The sequence below is a fragment of the Nomascus leucogenys genome, chromosome 18 (assembly GCF_006542625.1).
Source record: "Nomascus leucogenys isolate Asia chromosome 18, Asia_NLE_v1, whole genome shotgun sequence".
NCBI classification, from domain to species: Eukaryota; Metazoa; Chordata; class Mammalia; order Primates; family Hylobatidae; genus Nomascus; species Nomascus leucogenys.
The window spans coordinates 44547361-44574981 of record NC_044398.1 but is presented as its reverse complement, the minus strand read 5'-3'; the positions used below and the strand labels follow the sequence as shown (position 1 = coordinate 44574981).

Sequence of the window (27621 nt, the reverse complement as noted above, 5' to 3'; positions counted from 1 at the left end):
GGGTCCGAATCCTGCCTTGGTTCTTGCGCTCCCGGAGGGAACGCGCAGGTCCTGCACCTGTGACAAGTGAGGTTGGATTTTCTCTTCCTTGAGGTGAAGGACGCCCGGAGGCCCCCGCAGGACGGCGCAGAAACGGGCCTTCAGCCCAATAGATGCGCGCTTCTCTCCTTATTCTTTCCCCTCAGAATCCACTGTCACCTCACAACCACCTGTGGTCAGCGTCGCCGCGGTGTCACTGCGATGCCGAGGCGAGCGGGGTGGCGGGAAGCGCCCGCGAGGTGGGGAGGGACCCAGCAGGCGCGGACTCCACACCCAGCCTCTGGCCAGCGTCACTTGGCTTGCTGTGTCCTCGCAGGTCGCAGCTTCATGGCCTGATGCCTTCGGGAAGTATTTTGAAGTCATCGTGGCTGTGGATTGAGAAATTTGTTTCCACTGACCTGTGAGGCTGCGCACGTGGAGGGAGGCACCCCAGGCCCTCCAGCACTGTCCAGCCTCGCCTGTGTCCCCAGTAGCACCAGTGGGCATTTCTAGAGGGTCCAGCTCGTGGCTCAAGTGACAGGAAGAGGTAGGGAGCTTTCAGTCTTGGATGAGGATTCGAACTGAAGGGCTTAGGCCCAGCTGCCTTGGAGCAAAGCAGCTGTTGTCGGGTAAGAAGGGAAGGGTGGGGGGCGAGGGCCCAGGGGCCCTCCTAGGAGGACACCCAATCAGTTGGGCTGAGACCTCACTAGAGATCTAGAGCACGGGTGGGAGGGGCAGAGGCTCGATTTGTGTCCTGTCCAGACCCCCACAGGCTGGGTGATGGTGGGAGCTTTGTGCCCATTCAGTTGTGGGGGCAGAGGAGGGCAAGGCCGAAGGAGCAGACAGCAATGCTTCTTGGGGAGTTGTGAAGGCATCATGTGGAGGGACGAGTTTAGCAGGCAAGTGGAGGACAGCACCCTCCATGCCTGGATTCGTTACTCGCTCGTTCTAGATGCTGAGCTGTTGGCGCACTGCAGCACAACTAGAGATGTACGGATGCCCCCATCTTGATCTCACAAAATCAGAGGTGCAGCTGTGAGAAAGGTCTGTAAGTTATCTATTTACGCTTTATTTAAAAGATGGGGTGGGGTGGGGCGGACAGGAAACGAGCTTAACGTGTTAAGTGACTGATGACATTGACACATTTTGTTGTGGCAGAGTCAAGAACAGACACTGAGTCGCTTGAGGACTCAGGAGGGTGTTTGCTGCGTTGACAACAGAGTAAGTAAAAATCAGTTTGCTTTTTTAAATCCAAAGATGGTTTTGAGAACCTGAAACCAAGTTAGAGCAAGTTCGTTTTCCTTCCAAAAAGACTGAGCTGGGCCGGGCGCGGTGGCTCACGCCAGTAATCCCAGCACTTTGGGAGGCTGAGGTGGGTGGATCACGAGGTCAGGAGTTCGAGACCAGCCTGGCCAACATGGTGAAACACCGTCTCTACTAAAAATAAAAAAAATTAGCCGGGAGTGGTGGTGCGCACCTGTAGTCCCAACGACTTGGGAGGCTGAGGCAGGAGGTTGCAGTGAGTCGAGATCATGCCATTGCACTCCAGCCTGGGCGACAGGGCAGGACTCTGTCTCAAAAAAGCAAACAACCAAAAAAAACTGGGCTGAAAAATACCACATCACTTTTTTCAAAACCTTGTTGGGATTCTCTGGTTTGTAATAAAGATTAAAACCTGAGTATTTTTGTTTAGCATCAGTTTTAATGAAAGTATTATGTTCCACTCTTTGGCTTTTCCTAACTTGCTTAATTAGTTTAATATATCGGTTTGCATACTCTGTTAGAATACAACGTAAGTTGTTTTTAAGTCAGTAGAAAACAAACGTTTTTACATTGGAAAACTAATGAGTCCAAGCAGTACATAATCATGCCAGAGTCATGCATGGGCATGTGAGTATCTCCCTTTCAGAGATGTTTTGCCAGCTGCGAAGTGGACCTTTTAAGGCAAGTGACATCACTCATGATGTTTTCTTATTTCTCAGCTACACCCTCACAGTTTGCTCTGCTTTTCCAACACCAGTGGAAGATGATCACATCCCAGGTAAGTTGTTTATTTTTTCACAGTTTTGTTTAAAAGTAATTATTGAGGTTTAAAAAATGTCTATACATTCTAGAAATAACCTCAGGGAAAATACAGAGGAGAGGTCACATTACAGTTCAGGGGTCAAATGCAGCCTGCCTCATGTTTTTTTATGGTCCACAAACGAAGGATGGTTTTTATATTTTTAGGTGGCTGAGGGAAAAAAAGAATTATATGAAATTCAGATTTCATTATCTGTAAAGTTTTATTGTGACTCAGCTATGCTCATGTATTTATGTATTGTCTGTTGGTACTTTCATACTACGAGGGCAGAGTTGACTGGTTGCAGCAGAGACTGTAATGGCCCAGAAGCCTAAAATATTTACTGTGAGACCCTTTATAGAAAATGTTTTCGGATTTCTGATAAAGAGTTGATGAAGAGCAAGACAAAAATGTCATGTAAGTGAATTCAGATCTTGTGATCTCACAGAGTTATGAAACTGGAACATAAAACAGTTTGTCAATGGGCTTTATTACGTGACACTGTGAAACTTCCGATAACAGTCTTGCAGTTACACGAAAAAATAGTACAACAAAGTGAATAATTCATGTGCAGTCCAGGGGAAAACTTAAGAGATATCAAGAGAAAGTATGTGATTAAAAAATTCAAATAGGCCGGGCTAGGTGGCTCACGCCTGTAATCCCAACACTTTGGGAGGGCGAGGTGGGTGGATCACGAGGTCAGGAGTCTGAGGCCAGCCTGACCAACATGGTAAAACCCCGTCTCTACTAAAAATACAAAAATTAGCTTGGCATGGTGGTGTGCACCTGTAATCCCAGAGAGACAGGAGGCTGAGGCAGGAGAATCGCTTGAACCCAAGAGGTGGAGGGTGCAATGAGCCAAGATTGCACTGCTGCACTCCAGCCTGGGCGTCAGAGTGAGACTCTGTCTCAAAAAAAAAAACCAAAAAATTCACATGAATTGTGTAGCATTAGGACTTATGGTTGTTTAAAGAAATAGTCCTGGTAGGCTAGTGATCATGGGTTGTTAGGATGTGGCAGGCTTTGTGACAGCCCTAGAGACTGGGCAGAACTGGAATATTTGCAATAACTTTCAAGGGATTCTACCTAAAAAAAAAAATTACGGTAAAATACACATCACATGAAATTCACAATTAAGCCATTTTAAAGTATAGAATTCAATGACTTTAGTACATTCACAATGTTGTAACACCATAACCACCATTTACTTCTGGAATATTTTCATCACACCAAAAAGAAACATGGTACCCTTAATAAGCAGTGTTGTAACTTAAAAAGCAGTTGCTCCCTTTTTCCCCTCTGCTCCAGCCCCTAGCGACCAATAATCTCCTTTCTGTCTTTATAGATATGCCTGTTTTAGATATGGCATAGAAATGGAATCATACAATTTGTAGCCTTTTGTGTCTGATCTCTCACTTAGAATAATGTTTTCAAGACCCATTTATGTTGTAGTTGTATATCAGTACTTTGTCCCTTTTATGACTGAACAATATTCTATTATATGGGTATACCAACTTTTGTTTATCCATTCATCTGTTGATGGACATTGGGGGTCATCCTGTGTTTCGCTATTGTGAATGGTGCTCCTATGAGCATTCATGTACAAATATTTGTTAGAATACATGCTTTCAATTGTTCTGGATATATACCTACAAGTGAAATTGTTGGGTGATATGGTAATTTTACATTTAATTTATTGTGAAACTGACAGTTTTCCACAGCAGGGTGCTTTGCAATCCATAGGAATTTTTAGTTAGCTTTTCTATTTCTGCAAAAAAGTGTGTTGAGTTTTTGATAAGTATTGCATTGGGTAAGTATTGGAGTGGGTAATAACACTTTGGGGAGTGTTATCATCTTAATATTAAATCTTATAATCCATGAATGTAAGATTTTTTTCCCCTAGGTGTTCTTTCCTTCATTAATGTTTTATAGTTTTCGGTGTACAAGTGTTGCATATCCTTGCTTAAATTTATTAGTTTTTCATTTAAATGCTATTGTAAATTATATGAAATTCAGACTTCAGTGTCTATAAAGTTTTATTGAGACTCAGCTATACTCATGTATTTATGTATAGTCTGTGGGTACTTTCACACTATGAGGGCAGAATTGACTGGTTGCAGTAGAGACTGTAATGGCCCATAAGCCTAAAATTTTTTGTTTAAATGGTATTGTAAGTGGAATTGTTAATTTGCTTTTTGACTGTGCATTGTAATGAGTACACAACTAATTTTTGAGTGTTGATCTTGTATCCTGTAATTTTGCTGAATTTGTTTCCTACTTGTAGTAGTTTCTTTGTGGATTCTTTAGTATTTTCTGCATATAAGATCATGTCATCTGCAAACGAAAATATTTTATTTCTTTCTTTCCAATTTGGGTGTGTGTATTTATTTAGCCTAATTGCTCTGGCTGGAACTTTTAGTACAATGTTGAATATATGTGGCCAAAGCAGGAATCTTTATTTATTGTTAGTTTTTTGTTTTAGCAATAACCATTTTGGGATGTACAATTCAGAAGCAGTGTTATGTATATTCATACTGTTCATCTAATCTCCAGAACTTTTTCATCTTGGGAAATTGAAATTCTTTACCCATTAAACAGTAACTCCCCATTTTCCCTTCCTCCTTGCCTGTGGCAACCACCATCCTACTTTCTGTTCTGAGTTTCACTACTTTTGCTATATCTCATTTAAGTGATATCATACAGTATTTGTCTTATTGTGACTGGCTTATTTCACCTAACATAATGTCCTCAAGCTTCCTCAGTGTTGTAGTATGTGTCAGAATTTATCTCCTTTTCAACGTTGAATGATATTTCATTGTACCCATGTTTTGTTTATTAATTCATCTGTCAGTGGACATTTGGGTTCCTTCCTCCTTTTAACTGTTGTGAATAATGTTACTGTGAACATGGGTGTACAACTATCTCTTTGAGATCTTTCTTTCAGTTCTTTTGGTTATATAGTCAAAAGTGGTATGGCTGGAATCTATGGTAATTCTATTTTTAATTTCTTGAGGAAACACCAGCCTGTTTTCTACAGAAGGTGCACCATTTTACAGTCCCATCCTCAGTTGTACAGGATTCTGATTTCTCCATGTCCTTGCCAACACTCGTATTTTCTTTTGTTGTTTTGATAGCAGCCATTGTAATGGGTGTATGGTAATTTTTCATCGTGGTTTTGATTTGTATTTCCCTAATGATAAGTGATGTTGAGCATATTTTCATAAGCTTGTGGACCATTTATATATCTTTTATGGTGGAATGTATTGGGGAACCTGCTCTGATAGTCACATAGGTTCTTTTCTATTTTCCCTAAGCATTGGCTGGTTTGAGAAATAAAGGGACAGAGTACAAAAGAGATAAATGTTAAAGCTGGGCGTCTGGGGGAGACATCACATGTTGGTAGGTTCCGTGATGCCCCACAAGCCATAAAACCAGCAAGTTTTTATTAGGGAGCTTCAAAAGGGGAAGGAGTATGCGAATAGATGTGGGTCACAGACATCAAGTACTTTACAAGGTAATAGAATATCACAAGGCAAGTGGAGGTGGGGTGAGATCACAGGACCACAGGACCAGGGTGAAATTAAAATTGCTAATGAAGTTTCGGGCACCATTGTCATTGATAACATCTTATTAGGAGACAGGGTTTTGAGAGCAACCGGTCTGACCAAAATTAATTAGGCAGGAATTTCCTCTTCCTAATAAGCCTGAGCACTATGGGAGACCGGGGTCTATTTCACTCCTACAGACCATAGGAGATGGCCACACCTGGGGGGCTGTCTATAGGCCTATTCCCCCAGGCATGTATTCTCTTTCCCAGGGATGTTCCTTGCTGAGAAAAAGAATTCAGCAATATTTCTCTCATTTGCTTTTGAAAGAAGAGAAATTTGGCTGTGTTCTGCCTGGCTCACCAGTGGTCATAGTTTAAGGTTCTCTCTCTTATTCCCTGAAGAATTGCTGTTATCCTGTTCTTTTTTCAAGGTGCCCAGATTTCATATTTGTTCAAACACACATGCTCTACGATTTGTGCAGTTAATGCAATTATCACATGGTCCTCAGGTGACATACATCTTCCTCAGCTGACAGGATTAAGACATTAAAGTAAAGACAGGCCTAGGAAATCACAAGGGTATTGATTGGGGAAGTGTTAAGTGTCCATGAAATCTTCACAATTTATGTTTAGAGATTGCAGTAAAGACAGGTATAAGAAATTATAAAAGTATTAATTTGGGGAACTAATAAATGTCCATGAAATCTTCACAATCCATGTTCTTCTGCCTTGGCTTCAGCCGGTCCCTCCGTTTGGGGTCACTGACTTCCCGCAACAAAATGTCTGTTCAAGTCCTTTGTCCATCTTTGAATCAGATTATTTTGTTTGCTTTGAGTTGTAGGGGTTCTTTTTTTTTATATTAATTCCTCATCAGATACATGAATTGCAAATATTTCCTCCTGTTGTGTTGGTTGCCTCTTCATTCAGTTAACCATGCCCTTTGATGCAAAATTTTTAAGTTCGAAATATCCAATTTATTTTTACTACTGTTGCCTGTGGTTTTTGGTATTATATCCAAGAAAACATTGTCACATATAATGTCAAGAATCCATTCTCTGATGTGTTCTGCCATGAGTTTTGTAACTTTAATTTTAATTCTTAGATTTAGGTGTTTGATACATTTTGAGTTAGTTTTTTTGTTTTTTTTAGTTTTGTTTTTCATGTGGCTATCCAGTTTTTCCAACGCTATTTGTTAGAAAAATTATCCTTTCCTTATTGACTGTTCTTGACAACTTTGTTGAAAATCATTTTACTATACACGCATGGGTTTTCAAGATTATTTTGGCTAGTTGAGATCCCTTGAAATTCCATGTAAACTTCAGGATGATTTATTTCCATTTCTGTTACTATGTCTCCTTTGTAGACTGACCTTTTTTTTTTTTTAAATCAATATGTAATGTTTTGCTCTTGTAACAGTTTTTGACTTAAAGTCTCTTTTGTCTCAGTATAGCCACTGTGGCATTCTTTAGGTTACTATCCTCTTCTGTCATTTCAATTTCAACCTATTGCATTGTGTGTTTGTATCTAAAGAGAGTGTCTTATAGACTATGTATAGTTGGATCATATATTTGTATTTATTTTGCCAATTTGTTTTTCCTTTTCTTTTCTTTTTTTTTTTTTTGAGACAGAATCTCACTCTGTCACCCAGGCTGGAGTGCAGTGGTGTGACCTTGACTCTCTGCAACCTCTGCCTCCAGGGTTCAAACAATTCTTCTGCCTCAGCCTCCCAAGTAGCTGGGATTACTGGTGCACACCATGACACCTGGCTAATTTTTTTTTTTTTTTTTTTTTTTTTTTTTTAGTAGAGACGGGGTTTCACCGTATTGGCCAGGCTGGTCTCAAACTCCTGACCTCATGATCTGCCCGCCTTGGCCCCCCAAAGTGCTGGGATTTCAGGTGTGAGCCACCATGCCCAGCCTATTTTGCCAATTTCTGTCTTTTAGTTGGGAGTTTAGTTTATTTACATTTAGAGTAAATGATAAACTGATAAAGGACTTATGCCATTTTGCCGTTTATTTTCCATATGTATTACATCTTTTTTGTTTTCAGTTTTTCTGTGTATGCCTTCTTTTGTGTTTTTTTCTAATGTGCCATTTTAATTCCTTTTGTATTTCTTTGTATTCATTATTTACCTAGTGTTAATACTTGGAATTGCAATTAACATCTTGAATTTATAACAATCTAGCTTGCATTAATACCAACTAAGCCTTAATATTATATAAAAACTCTGCTCCTATACAGCTTTGTCCCTGTCCTTTGTCTTCTTCTTATTATCACATATTATGCCTTCATAAATTGTGTGCACATTACATAGATGCATAATTATTGTTTTATGTATCTGTCTTTTAAATCACGTAGAAAAAAGAGAGAACATAAAAGCCAAGAATACAATAAGACTGGCTTTTGCATTTACTTACAGTGGTTACTTTTACCATTTGAATTTTTTGTTTGTTTGGATTGGAGTTACTGTCTAGTGTCCTTTTGTTTCAACCTGAGGGACTTCCTTTTTTCATTTCTTGTAGGACAGGTCTAGTACTAACACATTCTCTCAGATTCTGTTGATCTAGGAATGTTTTAATTTCTCCTTCCTTTTTGAAAGGTAGTTTTGCCTAATGTAGAATTTTTGTTATTTTTTTTTCTTTTGGCACTTTAAAGGTGCCATTATCCTACTGCCTCTGGCCTTCATGGTTTCTAATGAAAGACTGGCTGTTAATCTTATTTCAGATCCTTTGTACATGGTTAGTCCCTTATCTCTTGCTACTTTCAAGATGCTTTGTCTTTTGACAGTTTATTATTTCTCTCAGTTTGAAGTTCTTTGATGTTATCATAATCGTAGTTTCTTGAGAGTCTTGGACATAGAGATTCATATCTTTCATCAATTTGGAAGTTCTTGAGACATTATTTCTTCAGATATTTTTTGGTTCCCTTTTCTCCTCTTCGTCAGTAACTCTTGTTATTAACTTGTGGGTGTGCTTGATGTTGTCTCCTGGATCTCTTAGGCACTGTCCATTTTTCACCATTCTTTTTCTCTGCTCCACAGAATGAGTAATCTCCATTAGTGTCTTCAATTTTGCTGATTCTTTGTTCTCTTTGAGCTCCGATCTGTTATTAAATCCTGTCACTGATTTTAAAAAATTTTAGTGGTTGTACTTGTCAGCTCCAGACAGTCCTAATTACATTTTTATAATTTTCTACTCTACATTAATATTTTATATTTGGCATGGCATCATTCTCCTGGTTTCTGTTAGTTCTTTGTTTGATTTAGCTCTTTGAGCACATTTAGAACAGATGGTTTAAATTCTTCATCTAGTAAGACCAATATCAAATGTGTCTTTGAGGACAGGTTTTAGTTCTTTGTTCTGTGTGTCTGTGGGTCATACTATCTTCTTTGCATTCCTCATAATTTTTTATTGAAAACTGAACATTTGGAATATTAAAATGTGCTAACTCTAGAAATCAGATTCTTTTCCTCAGAATTTGTTGTTGCTGTTTATTTGTATTGTTTGCTTATTTTGTGACTTTTATAAACTATTTTTGTAAAGTCAGTGTTCTTTGTTGTACATGGTCACTGAAACCTCTGTTCTGTTAGTTTAGTGGTCAGTCTGTGATTTGACAGAGATTTCTTTAAATGCCCAGAGCCAAAAGGAAACAAAAAACTCTTCTGGTCTGTGCATATTGGCCCTGTTTTAGGGTGCTCCTGTAATGGTTTGCCAGGCCATTTACATCTCTGCATTAACCTTTACTTCCTGCTTACACAGAGCATGAAGGTCAACCAGACGTGAAAGCTTAGGTTCCTCTCAGGTTTTTTCTGAGCATGCATATTGCCTTGGACTTACACATGACCTCAATTCCCTGCTTTATGCAGGAGCTTTTCAAACCCCTTATCCCCACCCCTGGCCCCATGTGTTTCCTTCCCAGTTTTTACATTCCCAGTTTTTCAGTCCATCTGCTGCTTTTCTCATCTGGCTGCTGTGGCCAGATAATTGCCTTCAAATGCTTTCAACAAGCACTTCCTGGAAGACTAGCCCTGAGAAAGTTTCAAGGCAGGCAAAACAAAGACAAGCCTGTGAGCCACTTCTTCAGAGAGCCCGCATAGACAGATCAAAATACACAAGTGCGGTTCTCTGAAAACAAGATGCATACTGTCCACTTTGGCACAGGCATCAGCAAGCCATACCAGGGATATTCTGGGTGTACTAGGTTTTTAATTAGATTGGAGAATTCTGAAAAGCTTGAAGCTGAGAGGTGTTTTTTTTTTTTTTTTTCCAGCTTAATTGTTGCTTTAGTTTGGGATGGAGTTTTGGAATTACCTTTTCCATTTTCAGCCTGCCTCCCACATCAGTTTTTGAGTAATTACTCTGTGGAACAATAGATGTGCCTGGCCCATCTTGTCCTTTTCCTGCACTACCTCTGCCATTAGCCATTTCTCCAAAGGACATTGTTCTTTTCTAGTGGAGGATGGAATTTAAAAACCAAGATCTGGATGCTCATTGCTAAAGGCTGTCACTGCCTGAGACCATCTCAATTGACAGAGTTAGGAAATACATGTGTGTATGTATACATACACACACACATAGAAATACACATGTGTACACCTATTTTTGTATTGGTCTGTCTATACATATTTTTTAAACAATGAGTTTACATAGACCTTTCCCAGTTTCAATCTTAACCCCATAGCCTTTCTGTTTTCCATCTTTGTAACTTCTTTCTTCAACAGTGAGAAACCAGGCTATATCATTATCCACAATATTTGCTCCTTCTCCCTGTTTGTATCCAATCTTTCTTTGTTTCTTTCTTTTTTTTTTTTTTTTTTGAGATGGAGTTTCGCTCTCGGTGCCCAGGCTGGAATGCAATGGCATGATCTCAGCTCACCACAACCTCTGCCTTCTGGGTTCAAGTGATTCTCCTACCTCAGCCTCCCAAGTAGCTGGGATTACAGGCATGCGCCACCACGCCTGGCTAATTTTGTATTTTTAGTAGAGACAGGGTTTCTCCATGTTGGTCAGGCTGGTCTCAAACTCCTGACCTCAGGTGATCTGCCCACCTTGGCCTAACAAAGTGTTGGGATTACAGGTGTAAGCCACCATGCCTGGCCTGTATCTAATCTCTTAAACCTGCCAGTGCTACGTGTCTCCTCAGCTCTGGTTTGATCCCTTAGATCACCATTCCTGGAATTATCCATAGTTGCCATATTAAATATTCAAATTAGATTTGATGTATTAAAACATTTTAGAAGTTAAAAGGGGCCATTTGACTAAGTCTCCTTATTTTTGGAAAAACATCATTAGTTTATGTAAGCTTATCAAAAATAAAATTTCTGATTATTGGCAACACAGTATCTAAACCTGTCTCTACAGGTTGTCAAGCCTCTACTTTGTCTATTAAGTTATAAGGACACTTATCCCATTCATGAAGGCAAAGCTTCCTAATCACCTCCTAAAGGCCATGCCTCTTCATACTATTGCAGTAGTATGAGATTTAAACATATGAAGTTGTGAAGGGGACACACATTCAGACCATAGCACTAAGTATTTTATTCTACTGAATACTACCATAAATGGAATTATTTTCTGAATTTCCTTTTGGATTGTTCATTGTTGGAGTATTTTTTTTTTTAAAAAACCTAATTGTTGTGTGTTGATTTTGCACTTTGCAACTATGCCAAAACCATTTGTTAGCTCGTAGATGTTTTGTGGATTATTTGCTAAATAATGTTATCTGCAAATAGAGTAGTTTTACTTCTGCCTTTCAATTTGAATGTCTTTTATTTCTTTTTCTTGCCTATTTGCTCTGGCTAGAACTTTTAATACAGTGTTGAATTGCAGTGGTGAAAGCACTATCCTTTGCCTGTTCGTGATCTTAGGGGGGGATCTTTCAGTCTTTCACTATGGAGTATGTTACCTATGACTTTTTCACATATGCACTTTATTATGTGGAGGAACAGGCAGCAATCTTTGCTGTTTGGGAGCCTCCACTGGTGACACCGAGGCAAACAGGGTCTGGAGTGGACCTCTGGCAAACTCCAGCAGACCTGCAGCAGAGGGGCCTGACTGTTAGAAGGAAAACTAACAAAGAGAAAAGAATAACATCAACATCAACATCAACAAAGAGGACATCCACTCAGAGACCCATCCGAAGGTCACCAACATCAAACACCAAAGGTAAATAAATCCACGAAGATGGGGAGAAACCAGCGCAAAAGGCTGAAAATTCCAAAAACCAGTACACCTCTTCTCCTCCAACACACTCCTCACAACTCCTTGCCAGCAAGAGAACAAAACTGGACAGAGAATGAGTTTAACAAATTAACAGAAGTAGGCTTCAGAAGGTGGGTAATAACTAACTCCTCCGAGCTAAAGGAGCATGTTCTACCCAATGCAAGGAAGCTAAGAACCTTGAAAAAAGGGTAGACAAATTGCTAACTAGAATAACCAGGTTAGAGAAGAACATAAATCACCTGATGGAGGTGAAAAACACAGCACGAGAACTTCGTGAAGCATACATAAGTATCAATAGCTGAATCGATCAAGTGGAAGAAAGGATATAAGAGATTTAAGATCAACTTAATGAAATAAAGTGAGAAGACAAGATTAGAGAAAAAAGAATGAAAAGGAACGAACAAAGCCTCCAAGAAATATGGGACTATGTGAAAAGACCAAATCTGTGTTTGATTGGTGTACCTTAAAGTGACGGGGACAATGGAACCAAGCTGGAAAATACTCTTCAGGATATTATCCAGGAGAACTTACCCAACCTAGCAAGAGAGGCCAACATTCAAATTCAGGAAATACAGATAACACCACAAAGATATTCCTAAAGAAGAGCAACCCAAGGACACATAATTGTCAGATTCAGCAAGGTTGAAATGAAGGAAAACATTTTAAGGGCAGCCAGAGAGAAAGGTCAGGACAAAGGGAACTCCATCAGACCAACAGCAGATCTTTCTACAGAAACCCTACAAGCCAGAAGAGAGTGGGGGCCAATATTCAACATTGTTAAAGAAAAGAATTTTCAACCCAGAATTTCATATCCAGCCAAACTAAGCTTCATAAGTGAAGGAGAAATAAAATCCTTTACAGACAAGCAAATGCTGAGAGATTTTGTCACCACCAGGCCTGCCTTACAAGAGTTCCTGAAGGAAGCACTAAACATGGAAAGGAACAACCAGTACCAGGCACTGCAACAGCATACCAAATTGTAAAGACCAATGATACTATGAAAAAACTGCATCAACTAATGGGCAAAATAACCAGCTAGCATCATAACGACAGGATCAACTTCACACATAACCATGTTAACCTTAAATGTAAATGGGCTAAATGCCTCAGTTTAAAGACACAGACTGGCAAATTGGATAAAAAGTCAACACCCCTTAGTGTGCTGTATTCAGGAGACCCATCTCATGTGCAAAGACACATATAGGCTCAAAATAAAGGGATGGAGGAATATTTACCAAGCAATTGGAAAGCAAAAGAAGCAGGTGTTACAATCTTAGTCTCTGATAAAACAGATTTTAAACCAATGAAGATCAAAAGAGACAAAGGGCATTACATAGTGGTAAAGGGATCAATGCAACAAGAAGAGCTAACGACCCTAAATATATATGCACCCAATACAGGAGCACCCAGATTCATAAAGCAAATTTTTAGAGACCTACAAAGACACTTAGTCTCCCACACAATAATAGTGGGAGACTTTAACAACCCACTGTCAGTATTACACAGATCATCGAGACAGAAAATTAACAAGGATATTCAGAACTTTAACTCAGCTCTGGACCAAGCAGACCTAATAGACATCTACAGAACTCTCCCCACCCAAATCAACAGAATATACATTCTTCTCAGCACCACATCACATTTATTCTAAAATTGACCACATAAATGGAAGTAAAACACTCCTCAGCAAATGCAAAAGAATGAAAATCATAACAGTCTCTCAGACCACAGTGCAATCAAATTAGAAATCAGGATTAAGAAACTCACTCAAAACTGCACAATTACATGAAAACTGAACAACCTGGTCCTGAGTGACTACTGGGTAAATAATGAAATTAAGGCAGAAATAAAGAAGTTATTTGAAACCAATGAGAACAAAGACACAATGTACCAGAATCTCTGGGACACATTTAAAGCAGTGTCTAGAGGGAAATTTGTAGCACTAAATGCCCACAACAGAAAGCAGGAAAGATCTAAAATAGACACCCTAACATCACAAAAGAACTAGAGAAGCAAGAGCAAATACATTCAAAAGCTAGCAGAAGGCAAGAAATAACTAAGATCAGAGCAGAACTGACAGAGATAGAGATACGAAAAACCCTTGAAAAAAATTAATGAATCCAGGAACTGGTTTTTTGAAAAGATCAACAAAATAGAATAGCCAGAAGAATAAAGAAGAAAAGAGAGAAGAATCAAACAGATGCAATAAAAAAAGATAAAGGGGATATCACCACTGATTCCACAGAAATACAAACTACCATCAGAGAATACTGTAAACACCTCTATGCAAATAAACTAGAAAATCTAGAAGAAATGGATAAATTCCTGGACACATACACCCTCCCAAGTCTAAAGCAGGAAGAAGTTGAATCCCTGAATAGACCAATAACAAGTTCTGAAATTGAGGCAGTAAATAATAGCCTACCAACCAAAAAAAGTCTAGGACCAGACGGATACACAGCTGAATACTACCAGAGGTACAAAGAGGAGCTGATACCACTCCCTCTGAAACTATTCCAAGCAACAGAAAAAGACAGAATCCTCCCTAACTCATTTTATGAGGCCAGCATCATCCTGATACCGAAACATTGCAGGGACACAACAAAAAGAGAAAACTTCAGGCCAATATCCCTGATGAACATTGACACAAAAATCTTCAATAAAATACTGGCAAACCGAATCTAGCAGCACTTCAAAAAGCTTATCCACCATGCTCAAGTCAGCTTCATCCCTGGGATGCAAGGCTGGTGCAACATAGGCAAATTAATAAACGTAATTCATCACATAAACAGAACCAATGACAAAAACCACATTATTATCTCAGTAGGTGCAGAAAAGGCCTTTGAGAAAATTCAACACCCCTTCATGCTAAAAACTCTCAAAAAACTAGGTATTGATGTAACATATCTCAAAATAATAATAAGAGCTATTTATGACAAACCCACAGCCAATATAATACTGAATGGGCAAAAACTGGAAACATTCCCTTTGAAAACCACCACAAGACACGGATGCCCCCTCTCACCACTCCTATTCAACATAGTATTGGAAGTTCTGGCTAGGGCATTCAGGCAAGAGAAAGAAATAAAGGGTATTCACATAGGAAAAGAGGAAGTCAAATTTGTCTGTTTGCAGATGATATGATTCTGTATTTAGAAAACCCCATCATCTCAGCCCAAAATTTCCTAAAGCTGATAAGCAACTTAAGGAAAGTCTCAGGACACAAAATCAATGTGCAAAAATGACAACCAGTCCTATACACCAATAATAGACAAACAGAGAGCCAAATCATGAGTTAATTCCCATTCACAATTTCTACAAACAGAATAAAATACCTAGGAATACAACTTACATGGGATGTGAAGGATCTCTTCAAGAAGAACTACAAACCACTGCTCAAGGAAGTAAGAGAGGACACAAACAAATGGAAAAACATGCCATGCTTATGGATATGAAGAATCAGTATCATGAAAATGGGCATATTGCCCAAAGTAATTTATAGATTCAAGCTATCTCCATCAAGTTGCCATTAACATTCTGCACAGAATTAGAAAAAAACTACTTTAAATTTTATATGGAACCAAAAAAGAGCCCAGATAGCCAAGATAATTCTAAGCCAAAAGAACAAAGCTGGAGGCATCACACTACTTGACTTCAAACTATACTACAAGGCTACAGTAACCAAAGCAGATATATAGATCAATGGAACAGAACAGAGGCCTCAGAAATAACACCACACGTCTACAACCATCTGATCTTAGACAAACCTGACAAAAGCAATGGGGAAAGGAGTCCCTATTTAATAAATGGTGTTGGGAAAACTGGCTAGCCATATGCAGAAAACTGAAACTGGACCTCTTCCTTACACCTTATACAAAAATTATCTCAAGATGGATTAAAGACTTAAACCTAAGACCTAAAACCATACAAACCCTAGAAGAAAACCTAGGCAATATCATTCAGTACACAGGCATGGGCAAAGACTTCATGACTAAAACACCGAAAACAATGGCAACAAATGCCGAAATTGACAAATGGGATCTAATTAAACTAAAGAGCTTCTGCACAGCAAAAGAAACTGTCATCAGAGTGAACAGGCAATCTACAGAACGGGAGAAAATTTTTGCAATCTATCCATCTGACGTAGGGCTAATATCCAGAATCTACAAAGAACTTACACAAAATTTAGAAGAAAAAAACAACCCCATCAAAAAGTGAGTGAAGGATATGAACAGACACTTCTCAAAAGAAGATATTTATGCGGCCAAGAAACATGAAAAAAGCTCATCATCACTGGTCATTAGAGAAATGCAAATCAAAACCACAATGAGATACCATCTCGTGCCAGTTAAAATGGCAATCATTAAAAAGTCAGGAAACAACAGATGCTGGAGAGGATATGGAGAAATAGGAACGATTTTATACTGTTGGTGGGAGTGTAAATTAGTTCAACCATTGTAGAAGACAGTGTGGCGATTCCTGAAGGATCTAGAACCAGATACCATTTGACCCAGGAATCCCATTACTGGGTATATACCCAAAGGATTATAAATCATTCTACTATAAGGACACATGCATATGTACGTTTTTTTATGGTACTATTCACAATAGCAAAGACTTGGAACCAACCCAAATACCCATCAGTAATAGACTGGATAAAGAAAATGTGCCACATATACACCATGGAATACTATGCAGCCATAAAAAAGGATGAGTTCATGTCCTTTGCAGGGACATGGATGAAGCTGGAAACCATCATTCTCAGCAAACTAACACAAGAACAGAAAACCAAACACTGCATGTTCTCACTCATAAGTGGGAGTTGGACAATGAGAACACATGGACACAGGAGGGGAACATCTCATACTGGGGCCTGTCAGGGTGTGGGGGGCTAGGGGAGAGATAGCATTAGGAGAAATACCTTATGTACATGATTGGTTGATGGGTGCAGCAAACCACCATGGCACATGTATACCTATGTATCAAACCTGCATATTCTGCACATGTACCCCACAACTTAGAGTATAATAATAAAAAAAACCTGTTGACTGTAGTCACCCTGTTTTACTATCAAATACTCAATCTTATTCATTCTAATTACATTTTTGTATGCATTATTTGAAGAAATTTATCCACTTTGCCAGTCTCCTATTTTTCTTATTTATTTAATCCTAATTTCTCTCTTAAGACCAAATCCAGATGAAAACTTGGCTTATAATCTTATAACAGTTCCCTCGTTTGTTGTGAATCACATTTCAACCCAAAGGATTCCCTTTAGCATTCCTTGCAGAGTAGATCTAGTAAAAACATACTCCCTTAGCTGGTGTTCATCTGGGAATGTCCTCATTATTGACAGGCATGTTTGCCAGGCATAGAATCCTCAGCTACAGCTTTTTCTTTCAGCACTTTTAATATATCAATCCAGTGCCTTCTAACCTCCAAAGTTTCTGCTGATGGTTTTTTTTTTTTTTTTTTGAGACGGAGTCTCACTCTGCCACCCAGGCTAGAGTGCAGTGGCGCGATCTCGGCTCACTGCAAGCTCCACCTCCTGGGTTCATGCCATTCTCCTGCCTCCGCCCCCCGAGTAGCTGGGACTACAGGTGCCCGCCACTTCATCCGGCTAATTTTTTGTAGTTTTAGTAGAGACGGGGTTTCACTGTGTTAGCCAGGATGGTCTCGATCTCCTGACCTCATGATCAGCCTGCCTTGGCCTCCCAAAGTGCTGGGATTCCAAGCGTGACCCACCACGCCCGGCCTGCTGATGATCTTTTTGAGGTTCTTTTGTATGTGAAAATTGCTTCTCCTTTGCTGCTTCAAGATTCTCTGTCATTTTTTTTTCCTGACTGTTTGGTTATAACATGTCTTGGTGGATGTATTTGAGTTTATTTTGAATTTGTTGTGCTTCCTGCATGTATAGATTTGTGTCTTCCACCAAATTTAGGAAGTTTTGGCTTTTCTGCAAATACTCTATTTCCTTGCCTCTCTTTTATTCTTCTACATTTCCCATAATGTTTGTGTTGGTCAGCTTGATGGTGTCCCATAGGTCCTTTGGGTTCTGTTTATTTTTCTTAATTCTTTTTTTGCTCTGATTCTCAAACTTGTTAATTTCAATAGTCTTATACTTAAATTCACAGATTCTTTTTGGCATTCCCAAATCTGCTGTTGAACTCCTGTGGTGAATTCATTATTTCAATTATGGTACTTTTTAGTTTTAGAATATCTATTTGGTTCTTTATTATAATTTCAATCTCTTTTTTGATATTTGGTTTGTAAGTTGTTGTATGTTTTCTTTTAGCTTTTGAGTATATTTAAGACTGTTGATTTAAAGTCTTTGTTTAAGAAGTGTTATGTTTGGTTTGCCTCAGGGATATATGTCAATTTATATTTTTCCTGTGATTGGACAACACTTCCAGTTTCTTTGTATGCTTTGTGATTTTCTTGTTCCTGTTGAAACTGGGCATTTTAATATCATAATTTGGTAACTTTAGAAATCACTTTCTCATTCTTCTCTAGACTTTGCTGTTCTTCATTATTGAAGTCTTCAGTCATCCATTTGTTTTTATGAATTTTTCAAACAGGTTTTTGCAGTCTCTATTTTAATTTCTAGTCATGTGTGGTCACTGGATTCTCTCTCTTTAGCTTGTGTTCAGGTACTGTTTTAACAGGCATTTTTCCTGGAAGGCCAAGATTCAAGCAACAACAACCAAAAAAAAAAAACTAAAAAGAACAACAGCAAAACCCCTTTCCTATTATTTGCAAATTGGCTCTGTCCTGGGGCACTTTTTAAGTACTTAGCCTGGTCCATTTAGAACTTCATCTTAGTCTTCACTGCTTGCTTGCACTGAGCACAGAGATTAGCCAGAAGTAAAACCTTAAGGTCTTTTGAGGTCTTTGCCAAGCTTCTCCTGTCCTGGGTATGTGCTTGGCGTTCTGAATTCCCTAAACCATGTATGCCTAGTGTTCCATTATTGGAACGCTAAGCATGTGGGAGTTATTTATATCCTACTGCTCAGGGTCATTTCAAGGTCTGATTGCAAAAATTAAAAAAAATTGCAACCTCAGGCATAAATGGGCTATAATGTACACAGTGCTCTTGATTGCCCTCATTTCCCCCCAAAAAAGTCTCTTCTTAGCTTTTTTTTCTTTCGGAATTCATTTTAGAATGGTATTTATCTCCTGGATTTGTGTATATTTTACAAGCTATTCTTTTATTATCTCTTTTTCTAGTTTTTATTTTGTTATAATTTGTGCAATTTTATATACTTAGATTTGTACAATTCTGTATTTTACATCCATTTTGTTTTCTTTCTTTCTTTCATTTTTTTGAGACAGAGTTTCACTCTTTTTGCCCAGGCTGCAGTACAGTGGTGTGATCTTGGCTCACTGCAACTTCCGCCTCCCAGGTTCAAGTGATTCTCCTGTCTCAGCCTCCTGAGTAGCTGGGATTACAGGCACCTGCCACCATGCCTGGCTAATTTTTGTATTTTTAGTATAGACAGGGTTTCACCATGTTAGCCATGCTGGTCTTGAACTCCTGACCTTGTGATCCTCCTGCCTTGGCCTACCAAAGTGCTGGGATTACAGGCATGAGCCACCGCACCTGGCCCATTTTGTTTTCTAGTAGTGTTCAGAGAGTATTTGTTTTGTTTGCACAGTTAGGCAAATATTAACATTTAATTTTGGAATGCTCTTTTTTTAATCTGTGATTTTTTTTTTTTTTTTTTTTTTTGAGACGGAGTCTCACTGTGTCACCCAGGCTGGAATGCAGTGGCACAATCTTGGCTCACTGCAATCTCTGCCTCCTGGGTGCAAGCGATTATCCTCCCTCAACCTCCCAAGTAGCTGGGATTACAGGCATCCACAACCATGCATGGCTATTCTTTGTATTTTTAGTAAAGATGGGGTTTTACCATGTTGGCCAGGCTGGTCTTGAACTCCAAACCTTAGGTCTCTCCCAAGCTTCAGAATCATCTCTGTAGCCTTCCACTGGACATGCTCACTTCCATGACATGAAGACGTTCTAAGAGCAGCATGGCCTGCATGTGTCTTATTGTCACTCTGCACTCTCCCCTCCCCCAACACCCACCCTCCTGGTTCTGATTTCCAGACCTTCTAAGGCCTCTATGCAGGCCCTCTGGAAGTAGCCCTTCCTCTCTTCCTTTGCTTAGTGCATTCCCTCTTCCAAATCTCCACTGCTGTCCCTTAGTATAGACAATCTCTTCTAATGCTGCTCTCCAGCAGTCTCTACTTTGGTGGCATTGCTTCCTCAGTGAAAACTGAATTATGTTACAGAGATTCAGGTGTGTATTTCCAGTTCACCATCAACTTCTGCTATTCGCATCAATGACCTGGGGTGGGGGGAGCAGGGAGCCTATGGCCTAAAGGAAGTATGCAAGATAATTGTGTTTATGTCATATACTGCCGGTCCTTTAGGGCGTGGGAGGAAAATATCAGCATGCCTATTTATATTTTTATCTAAAAAATAAGAAGAAAATTAAGCTTTCCTTATATATGGATTGATTGTATTTTATTTACTTTATGAATAAATATAAATAAAACTAGTAGTTGCTAAAAATTTTTACGGATTAGATGAGTGATAAATATTTGGAGAACACTAACAGGATTAAAGCCAAAAGTATTTCCTAGTCTCCCTCATCTTCCATGCCTCTGCAACCTTTACCTCTTCACAGGTAAGACATGCTCTTATCCTGTTAAGCAGTTCCACTGACTTGCCACATATTTTTTCAGGTTTTTAACCTTTTCTTAAGTTTTTGTTACATGTTTGCAAAGGAACTAAAGTTTTATCACTTTAGTGAAATCTAATATGTTGACACACTCTCACATGAATTTGCACAGAACACGTTTATGATCCATATGTGTTACACATATCTGTAGTGTGAGTCCTTTAAGTCCTGTGGTAGGTATGTCTCTGTATGTATGTTTCCTTATGAGAAGATATGTTCCTCTCTTGTAAGGAAGACTCTTGTGTTCAAATTGGAATACTCAGAAACTAAGAAAGCTCTAGGCACATGTAGGCAATAAATATTTTTGTATTAAGTAATAAATTAATGCACCAACAGGATATTTCTACTACGATCTTTACCCACAATGTGTAATATAAAACAACATATATCATAGAGGCCCTTTGTAACAGTTTCTATTTAATTTTCAACAATAAAAATGGTAAGAATTTGTCCCTAAACATCTTTTTTCACGTCAACTGATTCTTATCACTTCAGACTGAGCAGAACTGTGATTTTCCAGGGATCAGTGTCATTTAGGGATGTGACTGTGGGCTTCACTCAAGAGGAGTGGCAGCATCTGGACCCTGCTCAGAGGACCCTGTACAGGGATGTGATGCTGGAGAACTACAGCCACCTTGTCTCAGTAGGTAGGTAGGAATTGTTTCCCATGTAGAAGGCCAGAATGCATGTCCTTTCTTATCAATAGAAACTTGTGGAACTTTTGTACAATATAATAATATTTAGATTTGAGATTCAGAGGTCAAGGACAATTTATCCCTTTTGGATACCAGAAAGAATGTTTTCCTCTGCCCCCATGACAGGATTAAATGAAGTGTGTGTGTGTGTGTGTGTGTGTGTGTGTGTGTGTGTGTATGTGTGTGTACTGTTTGGGGTATACTGTCTTCCTCCTTCAGGAAAACCTACCCAGTTTGTCCCAAGTAATACAATTCTCATTCACAGGGTATTGCATTCCTAAACCAGAAGTGATTCTCAAGTTGGAGAAAGGCGAGGAGCCATGGATATTAGAGGAAAAATTTCCAAGCCAGAGTCATCTGGGTGAGTTAGTATGTGCCAGATGGAATTTAAAGGAAGGTAGATCACAAAGGGTAAGTTCGGTTAATAAGACCATTGAAATGTTCTTTAGGAATCATGTTTTAGAGGCTCCAGACCTTTGGAAGTAACATGTTGACATGACCCAAATATGCAGTGACTCCGAATCACCCAGCATCTCCCAGTATCACTTCCATACACACATCTTGTTTTTTTTTTTAATTGTGGTATAAACTATATAGTTAAGCCAGAGATTAATAAAATTTTATATATATATATATATATAACACTCATGTACCCATCATTGAGATGAATATACAGAGTGATTTTTCAACACCCCCAGAAAGCTCCCTGGTATACTCTTCCCAGTAAAAAGCATCCCTCCTTCTATAAGATTAAATATATTTTTCTATACATGCTTTTTTGAGTTGCTCATTCATTAGCTTTTTACCATATTTACCATTTTTTACAGAATTATTTTAAAATAGCCTGGGCCCAGTGGTTCATGCCTGTAATCCTAGGACTTTGGGAGGCTGAGGTGGGAGGATTGCTTCAGCCCAGGAATTTGAGACCACTTTGGGCAAAATAGGAAGACCCCATCTCTATGAAAACTTAAAAAATTAGCCAGGCATGGTGGCACACACCTGTGGTCCCATGCCTGGCTAATTTTTGTGATCTCACCTACTAGGGAGCTGAGGTGAGAGTCTTGCTTTAGCCTGGGAAGAGGCTGTGGTTAGCTCTTGTTTGTGCCAATCCACTGCAGCCTGGGTGACAGAGCAAGATTCTGTCTCTAAAAAATAAAAAGCAATTAAAATTAAAATTAAACATTCAACCAGTAACGATTTCAGTGTGAAGCCTGAAAAAATTTGTGTTTGAAAAAGCTCTCCGGATAATACTGATAAACATTATTTGTTAAGTACTGTTGATTTAAATATTTATGTAGGGCTCTGAGAGAAAATCATAGGTAAAGTAATGGCTGCCAGGAACATAGTTGGTGAACAAGAACAGAACTGCATGAAATATTTTAAAATCAGTGTTTAACAAAGAATATTGTTATAGCAATCCAGCTGGTATTTGTGCTTAAATGAATTATACAAACAGTCCTTTCATGTTTTTTAGTAAATGAACTTGGAAAATTTGGGAAGGCAACTTTTTAAAAACACTGTTAGACTGCAAACTGACAATGGAAAAACAATCAGTATGAGATTATGATGGGAATGAGCAATTTATGAGGGACAAACAGCTGAACTTACCTAGAGTGAAATATATTCACTCTAGACTTGTAAAAGAATGGCTTGGTTCTAATCTGAATCTAAATGTAAAGATATGTTTACTTCAGTGATGCCTTGTTAAAAAAAAAAAGCGTTTGTTCTTGGTACATTGGACTCGGTATAGTATAGTACAGTTGATGGAATAAAGGGCAAATCCCATAGCTGGAATAGAACCATAAACCTGATCCTATGGCAAGATGGCTTGTTCACTCATTGATTTCACTCTTATTGTTGCATACTTTTATTCCTAGTGAATCAGAGCTAGAAAAACAATTTAGCCAGGTGCAGTGGCTCATGCCTGTAATCCCTGCACTTTGGAAGGCCAATGTGGATGAATTGCTTGAGGCTAGGAGTTCGAGACCAGCCTGGCTAACATGGCAAAATCCCGTCTCTACTAAAAACATAAAAACTAGCCGAGCATGGCTGTGTATGCCTGTAGTCCCAGCTACTTGGGAGGTTGAGGCATGAGATTCGCTTGAACCCAGGAAGCGGAGGTTGCAGTGAGCCGAGATCATGTCACTACACTCCAGCCTGGGTGGCAGAGCAAGACTCTGTCTCAAAAACACCACCACCACCACCAACAACAACCAAGAACAACAAAACCACATAGAATTGGAGCCTGAATTATAGGACTATCTATGAATTAGAACTTTTAGAAATTTAATTTGCTGCTGCTGTGTTGAATTGAAAAGAGGTATAAGACTGGAAGTGTGCACATTGTCATAACGTAGGTATGAGGAGATAATGGCCTAAACTGAGCCATGCCTTCAAATATAATGCTAACTTCATTTCTCTTACATATCCTTGTCAACTAACCTTTCCTGTCATTCTGTATTTCAGAATTAATTAATACCAGTAGAAACTATTCAAGAATGAAGTTCAATGAGTTTAACAAAGGTGGAAAATGTTTCTGTGATGAAAAGCATGAAATAATTCATTCTGAAGAGGAACCTTCTGAATATAATAAAAATGGGAACGGCTTCTGGCTGAATGAAGACCTTGTTTGGCATCAGAAAATTAAAAATTGGGAGCAACCTTTTGAATACAGTGAATGTGGGAAAGCTTTCCCTGAGAATTCACTCTTCCTTGTACATAAGAGAGGTTACATAGGACAGAAAACCTGCAAATATACTGAACATGGGAAAACCCGTGATATGTCATTTTTCATCACTCATCAGCAAACACATCCAAGAGAGAACCACTATGGTAAGGAATGTGGAGAAAATATCTTTGAGGAATCCATTCTCCTTGAACATCAGAGTGTTTACCCATTCAGCCAGAAGTTAAATCTCACTCCAATTCAGAGAACCCACTCAATTAACAATATTATTGAATATAATGAATGTGGAACCTTTTTCAGTGAAAAATTAGTCCTTCATTTACAACGCAGAACACATACAGGGGAAAAACCTTATGAATGTCATGAATGTGGAAAAACCTTCACCCAGAAGTCAGCCCACACAAGACATCAGAGAACACACACAGGTGGAAAACCCTATGAATGTCACGAATGTGGGAAGACCTTCTATAAGAATTCAGACCTCATTAAACATCAAAGAATTCACACAGGGGAGAGGCCTTATGGATGTCATGAATGTGGGAAATCCTTCAGTGAAAAGTCAACCCTTACTCAACATCAAAGAACACACACAGGGGAGAAACCATATGAATGTCATGAATGTGGGAAAACCTTCTCATTTAAGTCAGTCCTTACTGTGCATCAGAAAACACACACAGGGGAGAAGCCCTATGAATGCTATGCATGTGGGAAAGCCTTTCTCAGAAAATCAGATCTCATTAAACATCAGAGAATTCACACAGGTGAAAAACCGTATGAATGTAATGAATGTGGGAAGTCATTCTCTGAGAAGTCAACCCTTACTAAACATCTAAGAACTCACACAGGTGAGAAACCTTATGAATGTATTCAGTGTGGAAAATTTTTCTGCTACTACTCCGGTTTCACAGAACATCTGAGAAGACACACAGGGGAGAAACCTTTTGGATGTAATGAATGTGGGAAAACCTTCCGTCAGAAGTCGGCCCTAATTGTTCACCAGAGAACTCATATAAGACAGAAACCCTATGGATGTAATGAATGTGGAAAGTCATTCTGTGTGAAGTCAAAACTCATTGCACATCATAGAACACACACAGGGGAGAAACCCTATGAATGTAATGTTTGTGGAAAATCATTCTATGTTAAGTCAAAACTAACTGTACATCAGAGAACACACTTGAGGAGAAACCCTATAAATGTAGTAAATGAGGGAAATTACTCTGGGTGAAGTCAGAACTTTGTAGAACACAGAACAAAGGGTGAGAGAAATCTGTTAATATAATGATAGCCTTTGCTGTGAAGTCAGTTCTCACAGTATAGAAGAGAACTTAAAGAGGGAAAAAAACAATATGAAGATAGGGAATGCAGGAAAACATTATTCTGGAATTTGGACCATACACTATGTTACAAAACTAAAAGTGGAAAAAACTTATTAGTGAATGAATATAGGAAACATTTTGCCCAATGCCACTCCTCATTAAACATCAGAGAATTCACATAGCGTGAAACCTGGGTCAGCATCCCTAGGTTGAGAGAGGATGCATTTTTCTGCTACTACTACAGTTTCACAGAATATCTGAGAAGACACACAGGGGAGAAACCTTTTGGGTGTAATGAATGTGGGAAAACCTTTCATCAGAAGTCAGCCCTAATTGTTCACCACAGAACTCATATAAGACAGAAACCCTATGGATGTAATGAATGTGGAAAATCATTCTGTGTGAAGTCAAGAGGCCGGAGAAAATGCACAAACTGTAGGAAACTATAGGAAAGCATTTACTATGAGGTTATATTTTATGAAGTATATGTAATAAGAAGTAGCTTCTCAGTGGATATCAGATAGTAGAGAAAGTATTTTTAATTGTATCGAATGTGTGGACGTTTTAAGTTAAAATCTAAATTTAACATAGAACAGGTTGAATTGCAGGATATCTAGCAATTTAAGAAAATGTGGAAAAAAGATTTTTATTGAGAAATAGCATTTTACTTTGTTAATATCCAGTTTAGTTCATTGTCAAGACTGCTATTTTCTAAGAGACTTGAAAAGATGCCACTTGAGCCAATGGCTATAAGTAGTTCAAAGGTTTATTGCTTAGCCATATGAAAAATAAGGGAAGATTTTTTAGCAAAGGGACCCACAAACAAGAGTGCTCTTGAATGTCCAGAAGAAAGAGAAAGACCCTCAATCTGGGGCCATAGTACAGGAGCCCACCAGCAGCATTTTTGAGTAATCCTGGGGCAGACTAAATTCGGACGACCCGTCTCAAAATGGTGGATCAAAGCGGCAAGTCAATTTGCCTTGTATGCAACTTATGAGGATTAGTAGAAGAGAGTGGGTACAGATTTCTGGTGGTTTCTGCCCTGCAGATGTCTAACACATAAGCCAGGACATTCTGCGGTGAGTGACTTATTGTACCCAACTCTATTTTTCTCCATACTGAAACACGTCTTTCATAGGTGATATAACTTTTTAAAATGTATATGTAGATATAACTTAAATATGGAGCTTTCAAAAAGCACAAATAGGCTGGGCATGGTGGCTTGTGCCTATAATCCCAGTACTTTGGGAGGCTGAGGTGGGCAAATCACCTGAGGTCAGGAGTTCCAGACCAGCTTTGGCCAACATGATGAAACCCTGTCTCTACTAAAAATACAAAAATTAGCCGGGCATGGTGGTGCACACCTGTAGTCCTGGCTACTAGAGAGGCTGAGGTGGGAGGATCACTTGAACCTGGGAGGTGGAAGTTTCAGTGAGCTGAGATCATGCCACTGCACTCCAGCCTGAGTGACAGAGAGAGATTAAAACAAAGAAACAAACACAAAAATAGACTTTGCTATTGGGTAAGGTATAGTAGTTGGCAGCAGAATGGACCCATTGAGGATAACTATAAAATTACAGAAAATATTTAAATGCAACTAATTGCTATAGAAGCAAAGAGGACTAAAGGGGCAAAATTCTAGAGAGTGGTAAGTCTCAGAAAGCACATGCACAGAATGCAGCTCTGGGGGCCTTTCTACTTCTGGCTATAGGGCAGAACCTGAATACTGAACTTAATTCAGGCAGAGGACCATAACCTGGGGGTCAGGGGAAGGCATGGGGGGACCAGAAGCCAGGAGAACAATCAAGACTGCAATGAAAAAAATGGATACATTAGGGGCTTCAAACACATATAATTTCTCAAGAAATTTCCAGATGTCTCATGCTGCATAGGGCAGGAGCCTGAAAAGCTAATTTGAGAAGATAATAAGTAGGATTTTTGTTCTGTTTTGCATTTTGCAGTATAAAGGAGAAATTATTAGAACTTAGGAAGTGCCAGCAGGTTGGTGAACATGCCATCAGTAAAAGCCCTGGAAACAAGGTCATACTAGAGATTGGTTCTGCCTTGTCATAACTGCAAACAATACCTGAGTGGAATATTCAAAAACTTGCTTAGAAAGAAAGCTCTAGGAACAGATGGCTCCACTGAAGTTATTCCAAATATTTAAGAAATAATACCAGGCTTTTATAAACTTTTCTAGAAGAAAAAAGATGGAACTTTTCCAATTCAGTTTTTGAGGCCAGTACAACCTTGATACCAAAACCTAAAACAAACAAACGAACGAAAAACCTATAAAGCTATAGACCAAAGTCTCATAGATTTAGATGCA

The 27621-nt window shown here is 39.0% G+C and overlaps 1 protein-coding gene across 1 annotated transcript; it reads left to right on the top strand.

Moving 5' to 3' along the window:
• The first annotated feature begins 475 nt into the window (after positions 1 to 475).
• Positions 476 to 27581, top strand: LOC100598990 (zinc finger protein 37A). Its single transcript, XM_030798427.1, is given in 8 exon segments — positions 476 to 565; positions 971 to 1062; positions 1177 to 1239; positions 2015 to 2059; positions 21113 to 21239; positions 21553 to 21648; positions 23754 to 25151; positions 25154 to 27581. Coding segments are annotated over 5 exon segments (1665 nt in total). The 5' UTR covers positions 476 to 565; positions 971 to 1062; positions 1177 to 1239; positions 2015 to 2044; the 3' UTR covers positions 25183 to 27581.
• The last annotated feature ends 40 nt before the right edge of the window (positions 27582 to 27621 follow it).